The 16,288-nt window shown below is 39.4% G+C and overlaps 1 protein-coding gene and 1 non-coding gene across 2 annotated transcripts in view; one reads left to right on the top strand and one right to left on the bottom strand.

Moving 5' to 3' along the window:
- Positions 1-4,926: 4,926 nt before the first annotated feature.
- Positions 4,927-5,000, top strand: TRNAN-GUU (transfer RNA asparagine (anticodon GUU)). Its single transcript has one exon. It is a non-coding gene; the product is annotated as a tRNA-Asn (tRNA).
- A 9,445-nt stretch (positions 5,001-14,445) lies between these two features.
- Positions 14,446-16,288, bottom strand: part of COL1A2 (collagen type I alpha 2 chain) — a 42,081-nt gene continuing 40,238 nt past the window's right edge. The window contains exons 51-52 of the mRNA XM_076331490.1: positions 15,457-15,699; positions 14,446-14,865 (exon numbers count right to left, since the gene is read on the bottom strand). Coding sequence (XP_076187605.1) covers positions 14,719-14,865; positions 15,457-15,699 — 390 coding nt within the window. The 3' untranslated portion in view covers positions 14,446-14,718. The remainder of the gene's footprint in view (positions 14,866-15,456; positions 15,700-16,288) is intronic.

Genomic DNA, 16,288 nt, shown 5'->3' on the forward strand with positions numbered 1-16,288 from the left:
CACCAAAGGCCATCAGTGGGAGGGGAACACCTAGAGCAACCACAGAGAGAAGACCCAGCAAACAGAGAAGCAGTTCCTTTGAGAGGCAGTGGAGATGTGACACTACTGCATGCATGGGATAATGGCTATGAATATTAAGAGTGAAAAGCCACAGGAGGGATTTCACATTTCTATTTTCTACAGATGTAGCCTTGGCTTAACTGAATTCATTATTTTCATAAGAGACTGCAGTGTTATGTATGGTCACTAATGACAGAAGCTAAAATATTACTGTAGTTCTCGGCTGCACTATTTCCCCTATGTGTCAATATAACAAAGCAATCAGGAAAAATGGGGTTCATCTCACCTAACTCCACCCACTTAAGTGAACCAATCTATTTTAAATTAATCATCGACCTCCCTCTGTAGAACTGGTGGAAGTATGACACCGGTAATTTACTCATGAGTTAGAATAAGGTGGGTGACTTAACCATTAGGAACGGCAACTCTCTGTTGAATTTGGATAATAAGTTTAAACTGGGTAGATGTCATTTACACAGGTATAATTTAGGTGAGATAATTCTTCCTTTACTGCTTCCTGACTTTGCTTGGCAGGCTCAGTGTAAACGGAAGGAGAAATTTGTGCCATGGGTCAAACCTGGTATGTACATACGAATTTGCTGATAAGCTTAGTTCACAGTAGATCTCCTTCTCTTGATTTTCCTGTTTTCAGCATTACAGCCACATGTAGCTTCTGGAGTTAGATCTGCTGTCCTCAGTCAAAGGTACAAGGCAATCCCAAGGACTGTAAGCATGTAAGAACAGATAAGATGACTACTATAGTATAAAGTCAGCTATTGCAGAGAGCTGATACTTAAACATTCTCGGTCGGAGCAATACTAGGGCATTCTCACATGATATTTTCCCTTTAGAGTTTTTATATACTTATAGGAGTGGAATTAATTTTTCACAAGTATATATAGTAAGGAATATAGGCACCAGAGCTGGAAGAAAAATTATGACTTACCTCTAATCTGTAAGTTTCATAAGGAAAATGTTCATATGTTTATAAGGAACATACTGCTTGTTATATACTAACTGGAATATTCCCTACATTACCTTACAGGTTAAGCATGGAATAATTGATCAGTAGGATCTGCCATACCCCAAAACATATCACATCTTAATTTAATTTGTGCAGCATTGTCAGATTGCTCTGGTCATATTGTAATTCCAGAAATAAAGCTGTATCTCCAACGGATTCCTGGGCAGAGTAATACTTTCAGTAGTGCAGCTTTTGCTTCAGCAGCTTTTGTGTACTTGCCAAATGACGGCATCAGACATTTTAATTGCTGAGTTTTCAGCCTCATAATGGCAATCAATCTTTCGGTAAGCATCAAGTTTCCATGTGGCGTGTGCATGCATGCTAGCCATCTATTGCAAATATTTGATTACATTAATGAAGAGGGACTACAGAAGTTTTTTTCTCAGTGGACTTGTTCAATCAAGCAGTGTACTCTCAGTACTGTCTCAGCCAGATACTGAAACAAATATGCCACCAAACCTGTAAGACCTTGGAAATTCTATCACAAATTACTGCTTTTACAGATTTTCAATTTAGATGAGTTTCTTGGTATGCAGGTACTATTTTTTTCTATTTCCCCCCTCCCTTTTCTTGACTCCTGGTTGAGAGAAAATGGCAGTCACTGTTAGTTCCTTGTCAAACTGAGTTACTCTTTTTTCATCAACACTTCATTTTCACATTGTTCCTCCTCCTGGTTCCCCCTTATGCTCCCAGATGTGTCTCTTTAAGATGCAGAATTCTTTGTATTTATGGGGCAGTCTTTGGAAGCCTACACAGCCACTGTCCAAGCTGTGTCACGTTCGTGGAGCATTAGAAGCCTTCTCTTCTGGCTGCCAGCAATACAGATGCCATCCTGTAATTACCATGTTCTCTTTAAAACAGAGAGAGAGAGAACATCATTCCACTTCTATCAGTGTGATCTCTAGTAAAAATCATTAACACTAATCATCATTAATGTTCTGTGCAGTACATTAGTAGTCTGTCTGATACTGGTCCATTAAAAAATACTTAGCCTTGAGTTCAAAAAGTCCTACATCAAAGTCTCAGGCAGCTTATGCATAATGTGCAGCTATAACATACCCTACCTCAACGGTCACCTTTGTCACAGATGTTAGGTAGGTGTACTCTGATAAAAAGGCCAGGTACCTGTGTGAGTGAGAGTTGATTTTCATTTATTGATTACCCTGACATGAAGCTGAGAGGCAAGGAAGAGCTTTACAGAAGATACTAATTAGGGAATATAGCAAATGAATTAAACCAATGTAATAAAAGATTGCAGGAAAGAAATACATAGGCAGAATAGTTTTTATAAATCTAATGGAAGGGAAAACAACTTAGTACTGATCGTTTCTACATTTTAAAATGCTAAAGAACATTAGCTAAAGAAATGTTAAAAAAATACTAGTAGGTGGTCCAGCTGTTAAGGATAAGTCTTGCCCAAGATTCAGATGATGAGCTGTAGGAGATTAAAAATTCAGTGTATCTTGAAGTGCAAACATCTGAACGAGCATGGGATTCATCCCAGAGGAGCAATGCCTGAGTGCGCATCCCTTCTAGGGGTTAATATCTAATCACTAACATAAAGCTGCATTACTACAAGTCTAACAAGAAAATATAACTGACTTTTCATCTGGTCTCTAGGCCGACTAGATACAGTCTTCAGCCTCATTTTTATACTTTGTGCAGACTGGACCAATCTGGTCTTGTTTTGTGCTCAAATTCCCGCTTCTTTGTTTCTCTTTCCCATGATATCATCTCGAAATACTTTAGGCCTGAAGATGTAGTTTCTTAAATATAATTTAGAAGATTTTAGAATTCCTATTAAAAGCTCTTTAAAAGTCTGTTGACATGGCTACTTGTCCTCTAGCGCTCCTTGGATAGGCTTCACTCTTTCTGCTCTAGGAGGAATCTTTTTGCTCTGTGCTTGCACAGCACCTACTCTTACAGCTTTGTTCATGGCTTGTGCCTATTGATACCGCTAAAAAGGTTTGCATGTTACGGGACCTTTGGATGCGTAGATGGCATGCAACCTTCCAGGATTTGAGGAAACGGCACAGGTTGAGGAAAAAATATTTGGTAAGAGAGAGATCAGGCTGCGCTTGATATGAATGCTGGTTGAAGGTAAAGCATCTCTGTAAAGCGGTTCTCTTCATTCCCTTAATTCTTAAAGAATCAGTTCAATTTTCAAAGCCTGGAGTCTGTAATGGGGTCAGCGATCAATATAGGGCAAAACATGGCAAGGAAAACAGTATGATTGACAGGAAAACAGTCAAAACCTAGAAAATGATCCAAAGAACATCATGAAGAGGCTTAGATGAAGAGGCAAGCGGGATTTCCTGGCAAGACAATGTTCACAAGCATAAAAGCAGTATAAGGAAGGAGTGACATTTTGAGAGTTGAAGGTAGGTAAAAAGCTGGAACAAGAAGGTGAAGCTTTTCTGTTAGAAAAGAAAGCGAGAAGTGAAGCAGCTATTATTGCCTGCAATAATGCCTGGAACATTGGGGTAGGAAAATATCCCAGTGGATAAGAAAACACTGGCATAGGAAACTAAATCCTTTGAGCCTGAACAGAGGCAAACTTCAATGTCACAAAGAACATTTGGCTAAAGAAAAATTAAGGACAATGTAAGTATTAATGATGAATGAAGTGGCATCTCCTACTGGCTATGAGAAACTGGAAGAATGTTCTACTGGGTTTCAGACCCCAAACCTACCGACCTATTTTCACTCATGTATAATTGCCACTATTTTTGTGCAATTCAGTGTTTCAGAACCCCTCCAAAATAGAAAGTAAAATATTAAATATACCTATGTCAATTGGCACATACTTGACTAGATTATTTAGTGCTGCTGGAGGGAGGCTGCACAGCACCCTTCGGCTGGCCACTGAGAATACCCCAGCTCCGCAGAGCAACCTTTAAGCTGTCCTCATTCAGCAGCCTTCCCTTCATGTTCTCAGCTGATGTTACTTATCCAGCAATATTCCAGGCAGTGAAACTGGCTGACTGTGAAAGTGGCACGTATTTCACTGTGGAACCAGCCTATGAACAAGCTATGGAATTTATAATTTAAAAGCAAATCTAAAAATGGGAAGGTCTGATTAGTTTATGGGACAAAAGCTGAAATGGAAAAGTCAAAGCATGAGAAGTTTATTTGTGAATGAAAAATTGTGATTGACTGTTATGGACACCAGTGCAAAAATACACTGTTTTTGAAATTAATAAATGTCTTGTCAGCTCCGATTTTTCCAAGCAACTGATATTTACACACTTGATTCTGTAATATTCTTTTAGGAGTGAAAACCAAGCTGTATTAGAAATGGAAGAAGTCAGTTTTTATAAAGATATCTCCAGAAGGTCATTTCTCACTGAACTTGATACAACTCTGGATCTTTAGAGTTATGCTATTTTCCCAAGTTTCTTTAAATGAGTTTGAAATTTGGTGGAACTGGGCATGCTTGACTGAAGTCAGGGAGGAAAAGATCCCTATCTGTTGATTTTGATAGCGAGAGTTCAAGCCTTTGGAAGAGGGCTCTTTTCTCACTACTAATAAGGAGAAACTACCAGCCAATATAATTTCTCCAATAAGAACAATCTTAGTTATTTTCCTTTGTAATTTCTTATTGGAATTTGCAGAGAGCTGCTGAGTAGTTTTTGCATTTAAACGCTGAATTGCTTAGATTCTATATGAAATAATCTACTACAAGGAAGTATTGTAAGGTTTTTGTCAGCTTGAAAGATTCTAGGATATAGTAGGATTTAATGCAGAGTATCTCTGCTACTTGGAATCAATGTTTTTAGGAAGGTAATTTCATTTTAGGAAGGAAAATTATTTTTTATTATAAAGATAATCATAACCAGGGAGTCTCTGTGGCGCAATCGGTTAGCGCGTTCGGCTGTTAACCGAAAGGTTGGTGGTTCGAGCCCACCCAGGGACGGGTTCACCTCTTTCTTCTGCCCGTGGCACGGGGGTTAGAACTAGATGATCTTTAAGGTCCCTTCCAACCCAAACCATTCTATGATTCTATGAAACATTGGAAAACAAATTGTCTGTTAGCCTCAGGCTCATTAAAACACTAGTTTGCTAAAGTATCTGTAATGGATTAACAGACAAAAATATTTCCACGGGTCATTATTTAAAGATGAAATTGCATAGAAATAGTTTAATTTAAGTGGAATGTTACAGAGTGTTCCTTAGGGTTCACATTGTTCTGTCATATCTGTTTGTCTCTGCGGTGCTCTGTTGGGTTGCTGTGACCTCTAATGGGTCTATTTAATTTTATGATGTTAAAATGTAAACATATATATACAAAATATCAACATGGGCTACTGTGCACCTCAGGCTTAGCAAAGATTTGTCATTTAGGAATTAACAGATAGCCAAGTACTTGTGCCATTTCCAGAAATTTTGTGTAAGAGCCTGGTGAGTTGGAATCTGCAGGACAGCTGTTACTGGTTGCTTCTAGCTTTAAATCTCCTGTGCATGGCACACTTTAATAATTGCTGTTATGACAGGCATATGGAGCTAAGTCTTTGATGTGATGTTTTTGCTTATGCTTTAAAAACACTCGTACTGAAAGGTTTAACTGACAGAATATGATTTTCTCTAAAGCCTAAAACCAGAACAAATCAATATGGAGTGAAACCACTGAAGCCTATATCCTTCAGCAGCTCTCTCTTGCTACCATTTTATCAGTCAGCCCTTCTCTCGCAGGGAAAACTGGTAGGGCTCTCTCTCCACTGCCCGTCTGCCTGTTTTCATGGTACATGCAAGAATTTAATCATTTTGAGATGTCTTCCTTTCTATAGTGCTGGAGCATAAGGATCTAAATACTAGGAAAGAGGCAACCAAAATGCTGTTTTCAAAGCTGAAGGCAAAAACTCTAGCGTACTATTGGCTTGGGAGCAGGAAGCAGACAATGAGCTGGTAAAGAGGTGAGCCAATAGCCAAGAAAAAAGGCCAAGCTGGCCTTGATCTAGATGCGAAAGAGCAGCTAATAAAACCGGAAGAGATCTTTGGTCTTGTCTGTTGGTTTTGACAGAGTGCTTTCACTCTACAAGTAAGGCATGTCTTGGAAACACCTCCTGGTTTTCAGAAGATGGCTCTATGCCCTCAAGGTGGCAGAAGAGTACAAAGCAACTTGAAAATGGAAAAGAAATCCCAGTTGTTTTTCAACAGACTAGATCCAGATCATATCAGGTAACCAGTTTAAAATTGTTATTTTTGGAAGATCATACTGTCTTAAATTTCAGAGCTTCAGATAGTAAAAGGCTATGAGTTTAACTGACATATCTATTAAACTTTGTAACCATGCTAAGAAACAGATGAAGGGGTCAATAGGAATCAATGCAATTATTCTTCATGTTGTGTTTGAACAGTGCACTATTATGTTTGTGGCAAAGAGGTAAAGGAGCTGTTTAGACAAAGCTCACAGAAAACAGCTACTGAGTTGTTGCATATGAAATTTCCGCTGTGTTTATGTAGAATTAACATAGAGGACAGGTTTATAGACTAAGCTTCTGGAGCAGAAGATAAGGAGAAGATAAGAACGTTGATATGGACCATGAAAGAAGGTGAGAGAGAAACTCAGTTAATCCAAAGGTCAGTCCTTGGCCCATAATTTTATTAACAGAGTGGTCACACCTGGAATGGATACCCAAGTCTTATTGCAAAGAAGTGATCAATGAGATCCTGATATACAGAAAACAGTAAAGGCTATGGAGATGGTAATATCATCGTACACAGGGCCAGAGAAACACTGGCTTAAACATGAGCAAGATCTTAGAAACGGTGTTGTTTACTGTTGGACATGCTTGTCAAAATGCATATGTAATGGTTAACCTGCAGTGGGGGGTGTGGTGGGGGGCAGGAATGTAATTCCTGAATCTCCAGGAGAGACAAAGAGCTCATACTCCCAAAGGAGCTGAGGGCATCCCAGCTCAGGAGGAAGGAGCTGAAACGTTAGTTCCTTTCACCTGGCAAAGAAAGCAGGCCCAGGGAATGGAGCCAGCCAAGGACATTCTCATCTGCAGGCACAAACCACCAGCTTGTCTTGCACAGGGAAGGAATTCTTAACCTTAACTCTTAAGATATTCAACAAATTGGAGACTACTACCTAAAACAATAGTTTCAAAAGTTACAGGAACTATATGAAATAAAGTATTTGAAGTCTGTACCCCGGAACCAAATATGGAACTGAAAAAGTTCAAAGGACCTCTTGTATCTATTTGCAAATGAAAGTAGCCGAGAGATATGAAGACGATACACACTTTAATTCTACTCTTTGTGTACTGTGAGGCAGGCGCTCTGCATGGATGTGGTTTGCCCTCTTTGCGGAAGAATAAGCAGAGGTCCTTTGGATCTCATTGCAGGGTCTGGGGAACCAATCATTTTGGATATGTGCAGCTTCTGTAGGAATTGAAAATTTAGATGACTGTGGTAAACCAAACATGGTGTAGAGATAGGTACAGCAATAATAGCCATGGATGTTCTTTTGAACTGAGGAATTAGAGTTAGTCTTATTCCCTGTGAAATGCTGAAAGATAAAAATTAAGGTGAAGGTAAAAAAGACTATCAGCCAGAAACAATTGTAAACATGAAAAGCGTTTTGCCTAAATTAAGGAAGGCTCTGTGTGGGTGACTCTTCTTGACACATATTCTAGGCACTGTGTAGAGAATTTACTGGGAGTCAGGAGCAGAGACTAACACCTTGAGATGTTAAATACCTTAACCAAAAGGTAGTGGTAAACCCGTTTGCACAAAATTGCCCAGAAAAACCTATAATCATTAGGGAGGGAGGATTTCATGAAGACAAAACCCTGTCCTTTAGACCACTAAGTAGAGAAGATCATTTCAACAATTAGGCTATTGCATGATTTTTCCCAGGCCTGAGAACCTGGCCATATTTACTGCTTCTGGGAAGAGTACAAAAAGCATTTGGGTATGGTGGTGGGGTAATGGAAGTGTACCCACTTAAAAAGAAACCTAAGTGTAGAAGTAGAGCCGGCAGGGTGAGATAGTTTGCCATCCTGGCGTTAAGGATGGAAGAAGGTGTGGAAAGAAGAAAGGGACAGATATTCCTCCAACAGTCATGAACATGGTAGAACTACTTGAACAGAAAACCAAAAGCAAATTCTGTTTTTTAATGGGAAATTTCTAATTACCACATACGTAATTATTTAATTATTGTGATTTAATAGTATAATACCAGCATTAATAAATAATGTCCTAATTAAATGTAGTTAAATGGTTAATTGATTAATATCATTAATATTTACAAAAATTATAACATCTAGTGATTACTACTACATTATTTAGTTACTCAGACATCCTATTGTTCCTGTCAGTTTTTAGGTAATCTAGATTTTTTTTCAGAAAGAGTATGAGTAGGCTGAGGAAATGCTGCTCTCCTGGATAGTTTGAATTTTAACAAAATAGTTAAACCTCAAGACACAGGATCAAAGATCCCTTTTTTGCTTTCTGAAGTGAGAACTACCTTCTGTTTGAAAAAAAGATGCGTGGTGATAGAAATACGAGGTCTGTGCCATTGCCTGCCTTTGCAAACAGTAAGGGCCCAGTTCTCCCCTACTCTGACTCTGTAATATGGAGGAAAGACGTTCTGCACTCCTACTGTGGACTTAATGCTTCAGGAACTTGATGCAGAGGCTGTTCATATCAGACACCCAATAAATGCTACTGCTGGTGTGCTGTCATGGTAAGAGTCTTGGAATACTGGCATTTCTGAAATAACCATGTCGGTTGACTTCTACGGTGGCAATTTGTGGAGGAAACTTGTGCCCTCCATCAGTGATGAGAGAGCATCCAAACCCGTTCTCACCTCAAACTGCTTTGCTACCATTTTCCCCCATTATGAACCTCATGTTAACCCTGTATATATATATATATATATATATATATTTGTGTAAAGCATAATTGTCGATGCCTGATGTCCAAATCCCACCGTGAGGTCTGGAGGCTAATTTAGTGGGTTGTGAATAGTTTACTCAAGCATGGGTGCAGTTGTTAATGGCTTCCACTTATGCCTCAGGACAAGGCTGTCTTTGCCTTGCAAAAATAACTTTTAACCTTTCCAGAAGTGCAGGCAGACAACAGGAGGAAAAAGTTGAAACCTTGCCCTGGATTAAGATAAAATTAAATAGTCCGGAGTGATTCCAGTGTAAATGGATTGCTTAGAAAGACAGGTGGTATAAATGCTCTACTTCTCCAATTGATTTTCTCGTCTGAAAACACGGGGTGTGCTCAAAGGCTAAGGCTCTGACTGTGGGAGCTGAGTAAGCATCTAGCAGTTTGTTAGGAAGATAGAGAGGAAGAGAGAGACATCTGTGAGATGCCATCTTGAATTTCCTTTCTGCCACCTGTGTCCTTATAAACCTCGTAGCAGTATTGTGGAACAGAAGGCACCCAGTTCTGCAGTTCCTCTGTAAATAAAATTCTTTTTGCTCTGACCTGTTCCAGATCACTACCAAATGTACTGCATACCTAAAATGACAGAAGTCCATTTAACAGCAGTATCTTTGCACAGAGCTGGTTGCAGGAGACTGATAAGTGAGTTACGGGCAGCATGTTGACAAGCATTTGGTTCATTGGGGAGCTATTAACCAGATGATTTTGCATCTGCTGTTTTGGATTCATAGAACCTGACAACTAAAAGACTAAATTATTATTGTCTTGAGCCTTTTCTACCCCAAGTGAGACTGCAGTTTGCTGCCAGGAGCTTTTCTGCTTTAGATGGGTGTTCTTCTGATAACCTATTATATTTTTAGGATGAGTTGTGATGCTGACATTTTGTAGAAATAGCCCTTGGGATATTCCTGGCCACAGGCAGCTGAGGAGATTTGGATAGTAACCATGACAATGAATTCAGGAAAAAAACCTAGAAAAATACTCTTCAGGGGCTGGTAATTAGTGTCTAAGTCAATAGGTGGTGCACTACGCATGTGGAAATGGTGGAGAACTGCTCTTGCTGTTTCACTAAGGGTCTTAAGAATTGGCATTTGGGAAAACCTGTTTCATTTCACCCAAAGAACCGATTTCGGTGGCTTGAAAGCAGTAACAGAAAATAAAACATATATGCGTTTTTAAGATGGTGTTGACAATAACTATTGGAATGAATTATATATATTTCAAATACTTGTGTTCAAAATGGCATTCAAATGTTGTATTTGTTTGTTTTAATACTTATATTTGGCTTAATGAGAACCATCATTTCATGAGTAGCTGGAGAGTATACTTAAGCATGGAATCACGTTTAGGAAATTTTGCTCATTTAACACCTGTATTCAACCACCTATTTTCCAGGAAAGGACAAATTTACTCCGGCCAAAGAATATGGAAATACAGTCATTTCTGCGGAAGATCTTCGTTTATGCACCATAGATTGTATTCATTTTGCATCTGAGATTTATGGGGGAACAATACAGAAAATTAGTGGTATTTTAATGAGCTTGGAATGAAGCCTGAGTAAAGCTAGATGAATTAGAGATTACTTCTGGTAGCATGCCTAAGAATTTCTTTATTTGAACTTGCTATTACTTCATTGTTTGAAATTGGTATACATTATTCTAATACTGGAAAACACTGCATCAAGTGGGCGGTGGAAAAACAGCTTCTAGGAGATCCCGTCTGAAACCACTAAGCACGACAGCAAAACTGATCAAAAGTCACGTCAAAAGCTGCAATTTAAAGCTGTGTGGTGGAAATGTAGATCTGTTCATCTGTTAACGTTGTTTTGTCCCTCACTTGTATTAAAGGAAATCTGTCTGTTCATAGTCTTTGGCATAGTATTCATATTTTAAACTGATAAACAGAGATCTTTAAGATAATTGTCAGTGGCTCATGATTCTCTTCCCAGTGAAGCAGCCTGCGCAGTTACAACCGTCCCTTCTACAACAGCTTTCCAGGTTTTGAAGTTTCCTTTCGCTCTACCTTGGTCGAATTTACCGTGTTCTCATCACCTCTATTTTTTACCTACTTACACCACGTTCGCGCAAAAGCACATGCCACAGGGAGCCCAACGTGCTGCCAGCTGAGCCTGCTGAAACGGGAAACAGCACATATCAGCCTGATGCTGGCCCCAGGAGAGCAGGTTACGCTCAGGAGGAGCAAGGAAAGGGGAGACTGAATTCATCACCCCCTAGCAACTGCTGTTTTGTTTGATTCCCGTTTATCCGAATGATTCCCCTGCATACTGGGATCACAGGCTGACTGCGAGGGAGTTGTGCTCGTAGAAATACATGCTTATGAAAGTGCAAACCAGCCCCAAGAGCTGTTGCTCATCACAACAACTAAAACTCAGGTGTCAAGAAGACTATGTAGCAAGCCCAGTTCATACACACAGAGGCACTTTAAACACTTCTGAAGACTTTTTAGTGAGATTTATGGATACAGTAAGGAATATTTGCACTGGAGACTTCAGGCTTCAGCTTAGATGCAATTCGAAGCACCTACTGACAGGAGCCTTTTAATCTCTGTTCATCTCCTGGGGAGATGGCATAAGGAACTGATGGTCAGGACACATTTATTGATCACACAAGTGATGTGTCTGAATGCTGCAGTACTTTAATTTACACAATCATACCACAACCGAGCCCTGTGCGTGTCAGTGGGCCCTTAGTCTCTCACCAGCCTTACGCAGCTTCTCCAGCAATTCTGTTCCTATGCAGTACAGCCAGGGCTTGCTGCAAACTTTATCTTTCACATAATTACTCCAGCTATTTTCCTTTCCTTCCAGGTTTCTTTCCTGTTCCGAATGCAAACTTTAACCTATTTTAACCCTATTGTTTTAGCTAATTTATGCTAACTGTTTAGTTGCATTACTGCTGATGCATACCTGCTTATAATTAAATTCTCCAGTGATAATCTCAGTGATCTAAAGATCACTTTATCTAAAGTGATAATCCTCCCTTATAGGGAGGCAGACCACTCCCAAAGATGATTAAGCTCACTTCACCAGAAGTTTACTCAACATTTTATATTCCTGAAATTAGACAATACGAAGGCTTCCTGCGCTGTCTGCAGTTCATCTCACTTATTTTCAGCTACGGTCCTTGAGAGGAAAGACAGTTTCTTCAGTATTGTGCATAGCATAAGCAAAATGCTTGATTGGGCGGTAAATTCTGATGAGCTCAAAACCTGCAGGCCAAACTGAGTATCTTCTCGGTGCTAATGAGGCTAGAAGTTGTGAGGTAGGTGCTGTGTGTTTTTTCCAGTTTAATTTCCCAGTGAGTCCACTTTTGTGGCGAAGGCGTGAAAACACAGAAGAATTTGGATGTTACCGATGGGCTCGTAGAAAGGAAGCGTTCTCTGCCTAGCAGGACATGCCATGGAATAGATCACAGAGAGCAAAGGAGAGATCAGAAGATGACAAAAGAGACAGCATTTGCCCTTTGTAGTTTCCTTTCTAAACGTCAAACCCAAAAACTGCGGGTTTTTTTTTCCTTCCCAGACAGCAATAATCCACCTCCTAGTCCTAGCAATAACCTTTGCATACATCCTAGTGGATTACATAGACTGAGGGATGTAAGTGTACTTTTTCAGTCCTTGTAGGAACTTCCTGGCGTGTAGAATCATAGAATTCTATGTATGTGTAGATAAGTGTGTAGATATGTGTAGATGTGTGTAGATAAGCTACGTGAGAAAAGAACTCTTACCATTTTAAAGCATGTAATTATTTTCTTTTTACAACAACAAAAATTGTATTTTGAAATACTAAGACAATGATTGAAATACTAACACTAAGAATCATCATGGTCCAATGAATAAACACAGGTGTTTACCTGCAGTATGTTTTACTCACTTAAGAAAAAATGGGCTGTATTTTATCATGGCAATTCCCCTTCTGTTAATTCAGCACACAGCTGTGGGCACATGGCAGCTGCACTTAGGGCCATGTTTTGGTATTTGCCCCTTTTTTCCTCAATCAATTCATTGCAAGCAAGAATGAAGAACTGTTCTTTAGAATCAGTTTTTAGTGCTTATTCCTCCTTGCACTGTTTGGAGCTGCCTTCAGACTGTCAAGCCGCTAACCGTTGGAGTGGTGCTTTCTTCAGGTTACAGGGACCTTCTGGATAATTTCTTCATGCTTCCCTTTGGGGGTTCCTGCTGACTAAGCCTGTCTCACCTCTTCCCTTACCTGCTTTTGCTGTTGACCTCAAGGTCCTTTGTGCGTTCTCCCAAGCGCCTTCCCAAAAACATGGCTGTTGGAATTGCAGTTCATTTAGGGTTTTCAGAAAAGCACTGTATGATAGCAGTCTCTTCAAAGGCCTCAGATAAGAACAGTTTTTGCTTCTCGTGGTGTTTTTTGCGATAGTAAATTATGAAGGTTAACAACAGCAGATAGTTCTGTGTATCATTCAGAACTGGATGGACTATGCGGGCCTAACAAACCCTGATCTTCCTGACAAGAGAACTAAATTTAGAGATACCTTGCATGGACTTCTGCACATCATTTCAAAAGCACACAGCACGGCTCTGCTGATTACAGCATGGCATCAGCCAGCAGAGCTCTCTCAACACCAAGGAGCTTTCTGTCTTCAAGTGGAAGACAGAAGCCTCGTTTTTCTTCTTTCGGCCATTAATCCTGCTTAGCATTTGGAAAAAAAGGAAGGAATTATTTTTGCTTTTGATCTTCTCATACTATGAGCACAGAGTTACTAAGTTTCTTATGGACTTTTCAAAAGGTGGTGTTCAAATGAGGAGTTGAATAGACGACACCCGTAAGACAGCTGTAGGCAGACTTCGAATGCTCTAAGCAGATGTTTTACGGCAATGGGCTAAGATAGTTGCAGTAATGCAAATGTATTGTAAATTCTGGGTATGAATATCTGCCAATGCATCTAAGCAAGTAACTTAACTCATTAAATAGTTTCTTTTGGAACACTGGACATGCTTTATTTCATTTTTTCACAATTTATTTAAACATCTCACATATACAAAATACATTTTCTTTCTTTTTTTGAGAAATGATGATTTTTTTTTTTAACCCATTGTAGAAGATGGAAATGAGATTTGAAAGCAGGAGCACCTGATTTTGGAGGAAGAGGACAAAGATGAGGAAAAATGATCCACATGCTTAAGCTGCGGGAGAGACAGGACATTCTAAGTTTTGAGACAGACTTCAAAGAAACAGAGAAGTGATACTTTAAATGCTACTAGCACCATCAAAATTCAAGTATTGGAAAGATACTCTGTAATAATGCAATTAGCACCACTGTATTTTGAGTGGAACTGAAAGTACCTCAGATCATACGGAGAAGTACCTACAAAAGATGTGGATCACACTTGATTTAGTGTATGAGGTAGTTTAAACCTTTGGAAGTCGTGGTTTTAAACCTCCTCTGTGGAAGACATTCAAAGGCCACAAGTGGTGCAAACTTTCATGATTTTTTATTTTGGTTTTTTTCTTTACAAAGGTTGACATTTCCCAAAGCAAGGTGTTAAATCTTGAAAGACTTCCAAGTCCTTTTGGGGCTGTATTAAATTTCATTGCACAATGCTCCAATCAATTCTTCTCCTTCTCTTTCGCCCAGAGTTTAAGCAAGTAGATGAACAGAAGAAATGGAAGGAGTCAGCTTTCATTATAAAAAGAAATGACAAGAGAATAATTTGGGAGAGGCTTTAAGTTAATTTTAGTTCATTCATTTGAAACAGACTGGGCCAATGTCCAAACCGAATTCTTGGTCAGCGCCGCCAATATCCAAAGGTGCAATGTCAAGGATGGGCAAGCGAGATGGCTTATTTGTTCTGTATTCAATGATCGTTTTGCCCCATTCATTGTTCTTTCTCTGCAAGAGAAGATTCATTACAATTGTTATTGCATTGTTCATAGTATCGAGAATTGTTTCACCTGAATGGATAATTTCTGAAAGAATTTCCTATTAATTTTGCTGCCATTGTTTGCAAATCAGATACCCATATCCAACTGTTTAGATCTCTGATACAGAGAAAATATTTACTTTAATCTTCTGGAGTCACATGTGTGATGCTTTACATAAACTACCGTATTATTCACACTGATGTTAAACCCTCAGAGAACCCTGCCTGAGATTTTCAGGACTTAAAGATCCTGCCCCTACTACAGCTTGTGTGCTATTTTCTCATCAATCTTCAGCTTACACAGAATTTGGGTCTGGTCCCTCTGAAAAGCTTTTTCTTTTTTGTCACACTGCACAGTACAAGGTAGGTTTTGTTTGTACCCCAGTCCTTCCCACTTGTTAAAGAAGTGGCATAGTTGGTTTTGTAGGCTATTTATCTTCACTGCATAAAATTTTGCTGGTCTGACTGATAATCTAATTCTGAATCAAAGCACAACTCTGTCCCTAATCACGTGCTTAAGCATGGGCAATCATGGTGCCCACGGTTTCTGCGTTACTTACAGAGCAGCCATCCTCAAGAACACTGAAAGTGAATCTGCTGTTGCCTTCGGCTCGTAGTTCAACATCGTTGGATCCCTGCAGTATAACAGCCTTTTTAAGGTTGCCAGTTTCCTCATCCATGTAGGCAATGCTGTTCTTGCAGTGGTAGGTGATGTTCTGGGAGGCATGGTTGGCCAGCAGACGCATGAAGGCAAGTTGGGTGGCCATATCCTTTGAGGTCACTCCTTCATCATTGTATTCAAACTGAAAAACAGAAAGGAACCCAGTCAGTTGTATTGCTGGGGAAAGGTGGATGTTTGTAATGGAAGTATGTGATGTGGTATTTGCTCTAGGAACGTTAAAAAAATCATCACATAAGTCTGCGATCACTTGTCTATTGCAACTAAAGAGCATCAAATAAAACTAGTAGGAGGTAGGTTGAAAACCAGATGTGAGTGGATGTAGTTAAGTTGTAGAACTCCGTTCCAAGATAGGGTGTTAACAGTTTATGTGGATTCAAATACAAGATCAGACAAGTTCAAGGAAGAGAAATCTATTGTTTCCATAGACACACAGAAACAATGCCCGTCTCAAGAAAACCCTGACTTTTTTGTTTTTTGAGTCTAATACAATAGTGTCTGTGGATATTACAAATGTTTACTTCATTCTTATATTCTTTTACAGCATCTACTTTTAGCCACTGTAAGAAACAGGACCCTAGACTACCCCGGACATTTGTTCTGACCCAGTGTGATCAGTCTATGTTTTTATATAAAAGATCTTGAACACTGATTTCATCATAAGATCAACTCAATTTCATTTAATAATTATGTAATTAGATCTCCTTAGCTGT

This window comes from Aptenodytes patagonicus, chromosome 2 (genome assembly GCF_965638725.1).
Source record: "Aptenodytes patagonicus chromosome 2, bAptPat1.pri.cur, whole genome shotgun sequence".
NCBI classification, from domain to species: Eukaryota; Metazoa; Chordata; class Aves; order Sphenisciformes; family Spheniscidae; genus Aptenodytes; species Aptenodytes patagonicus.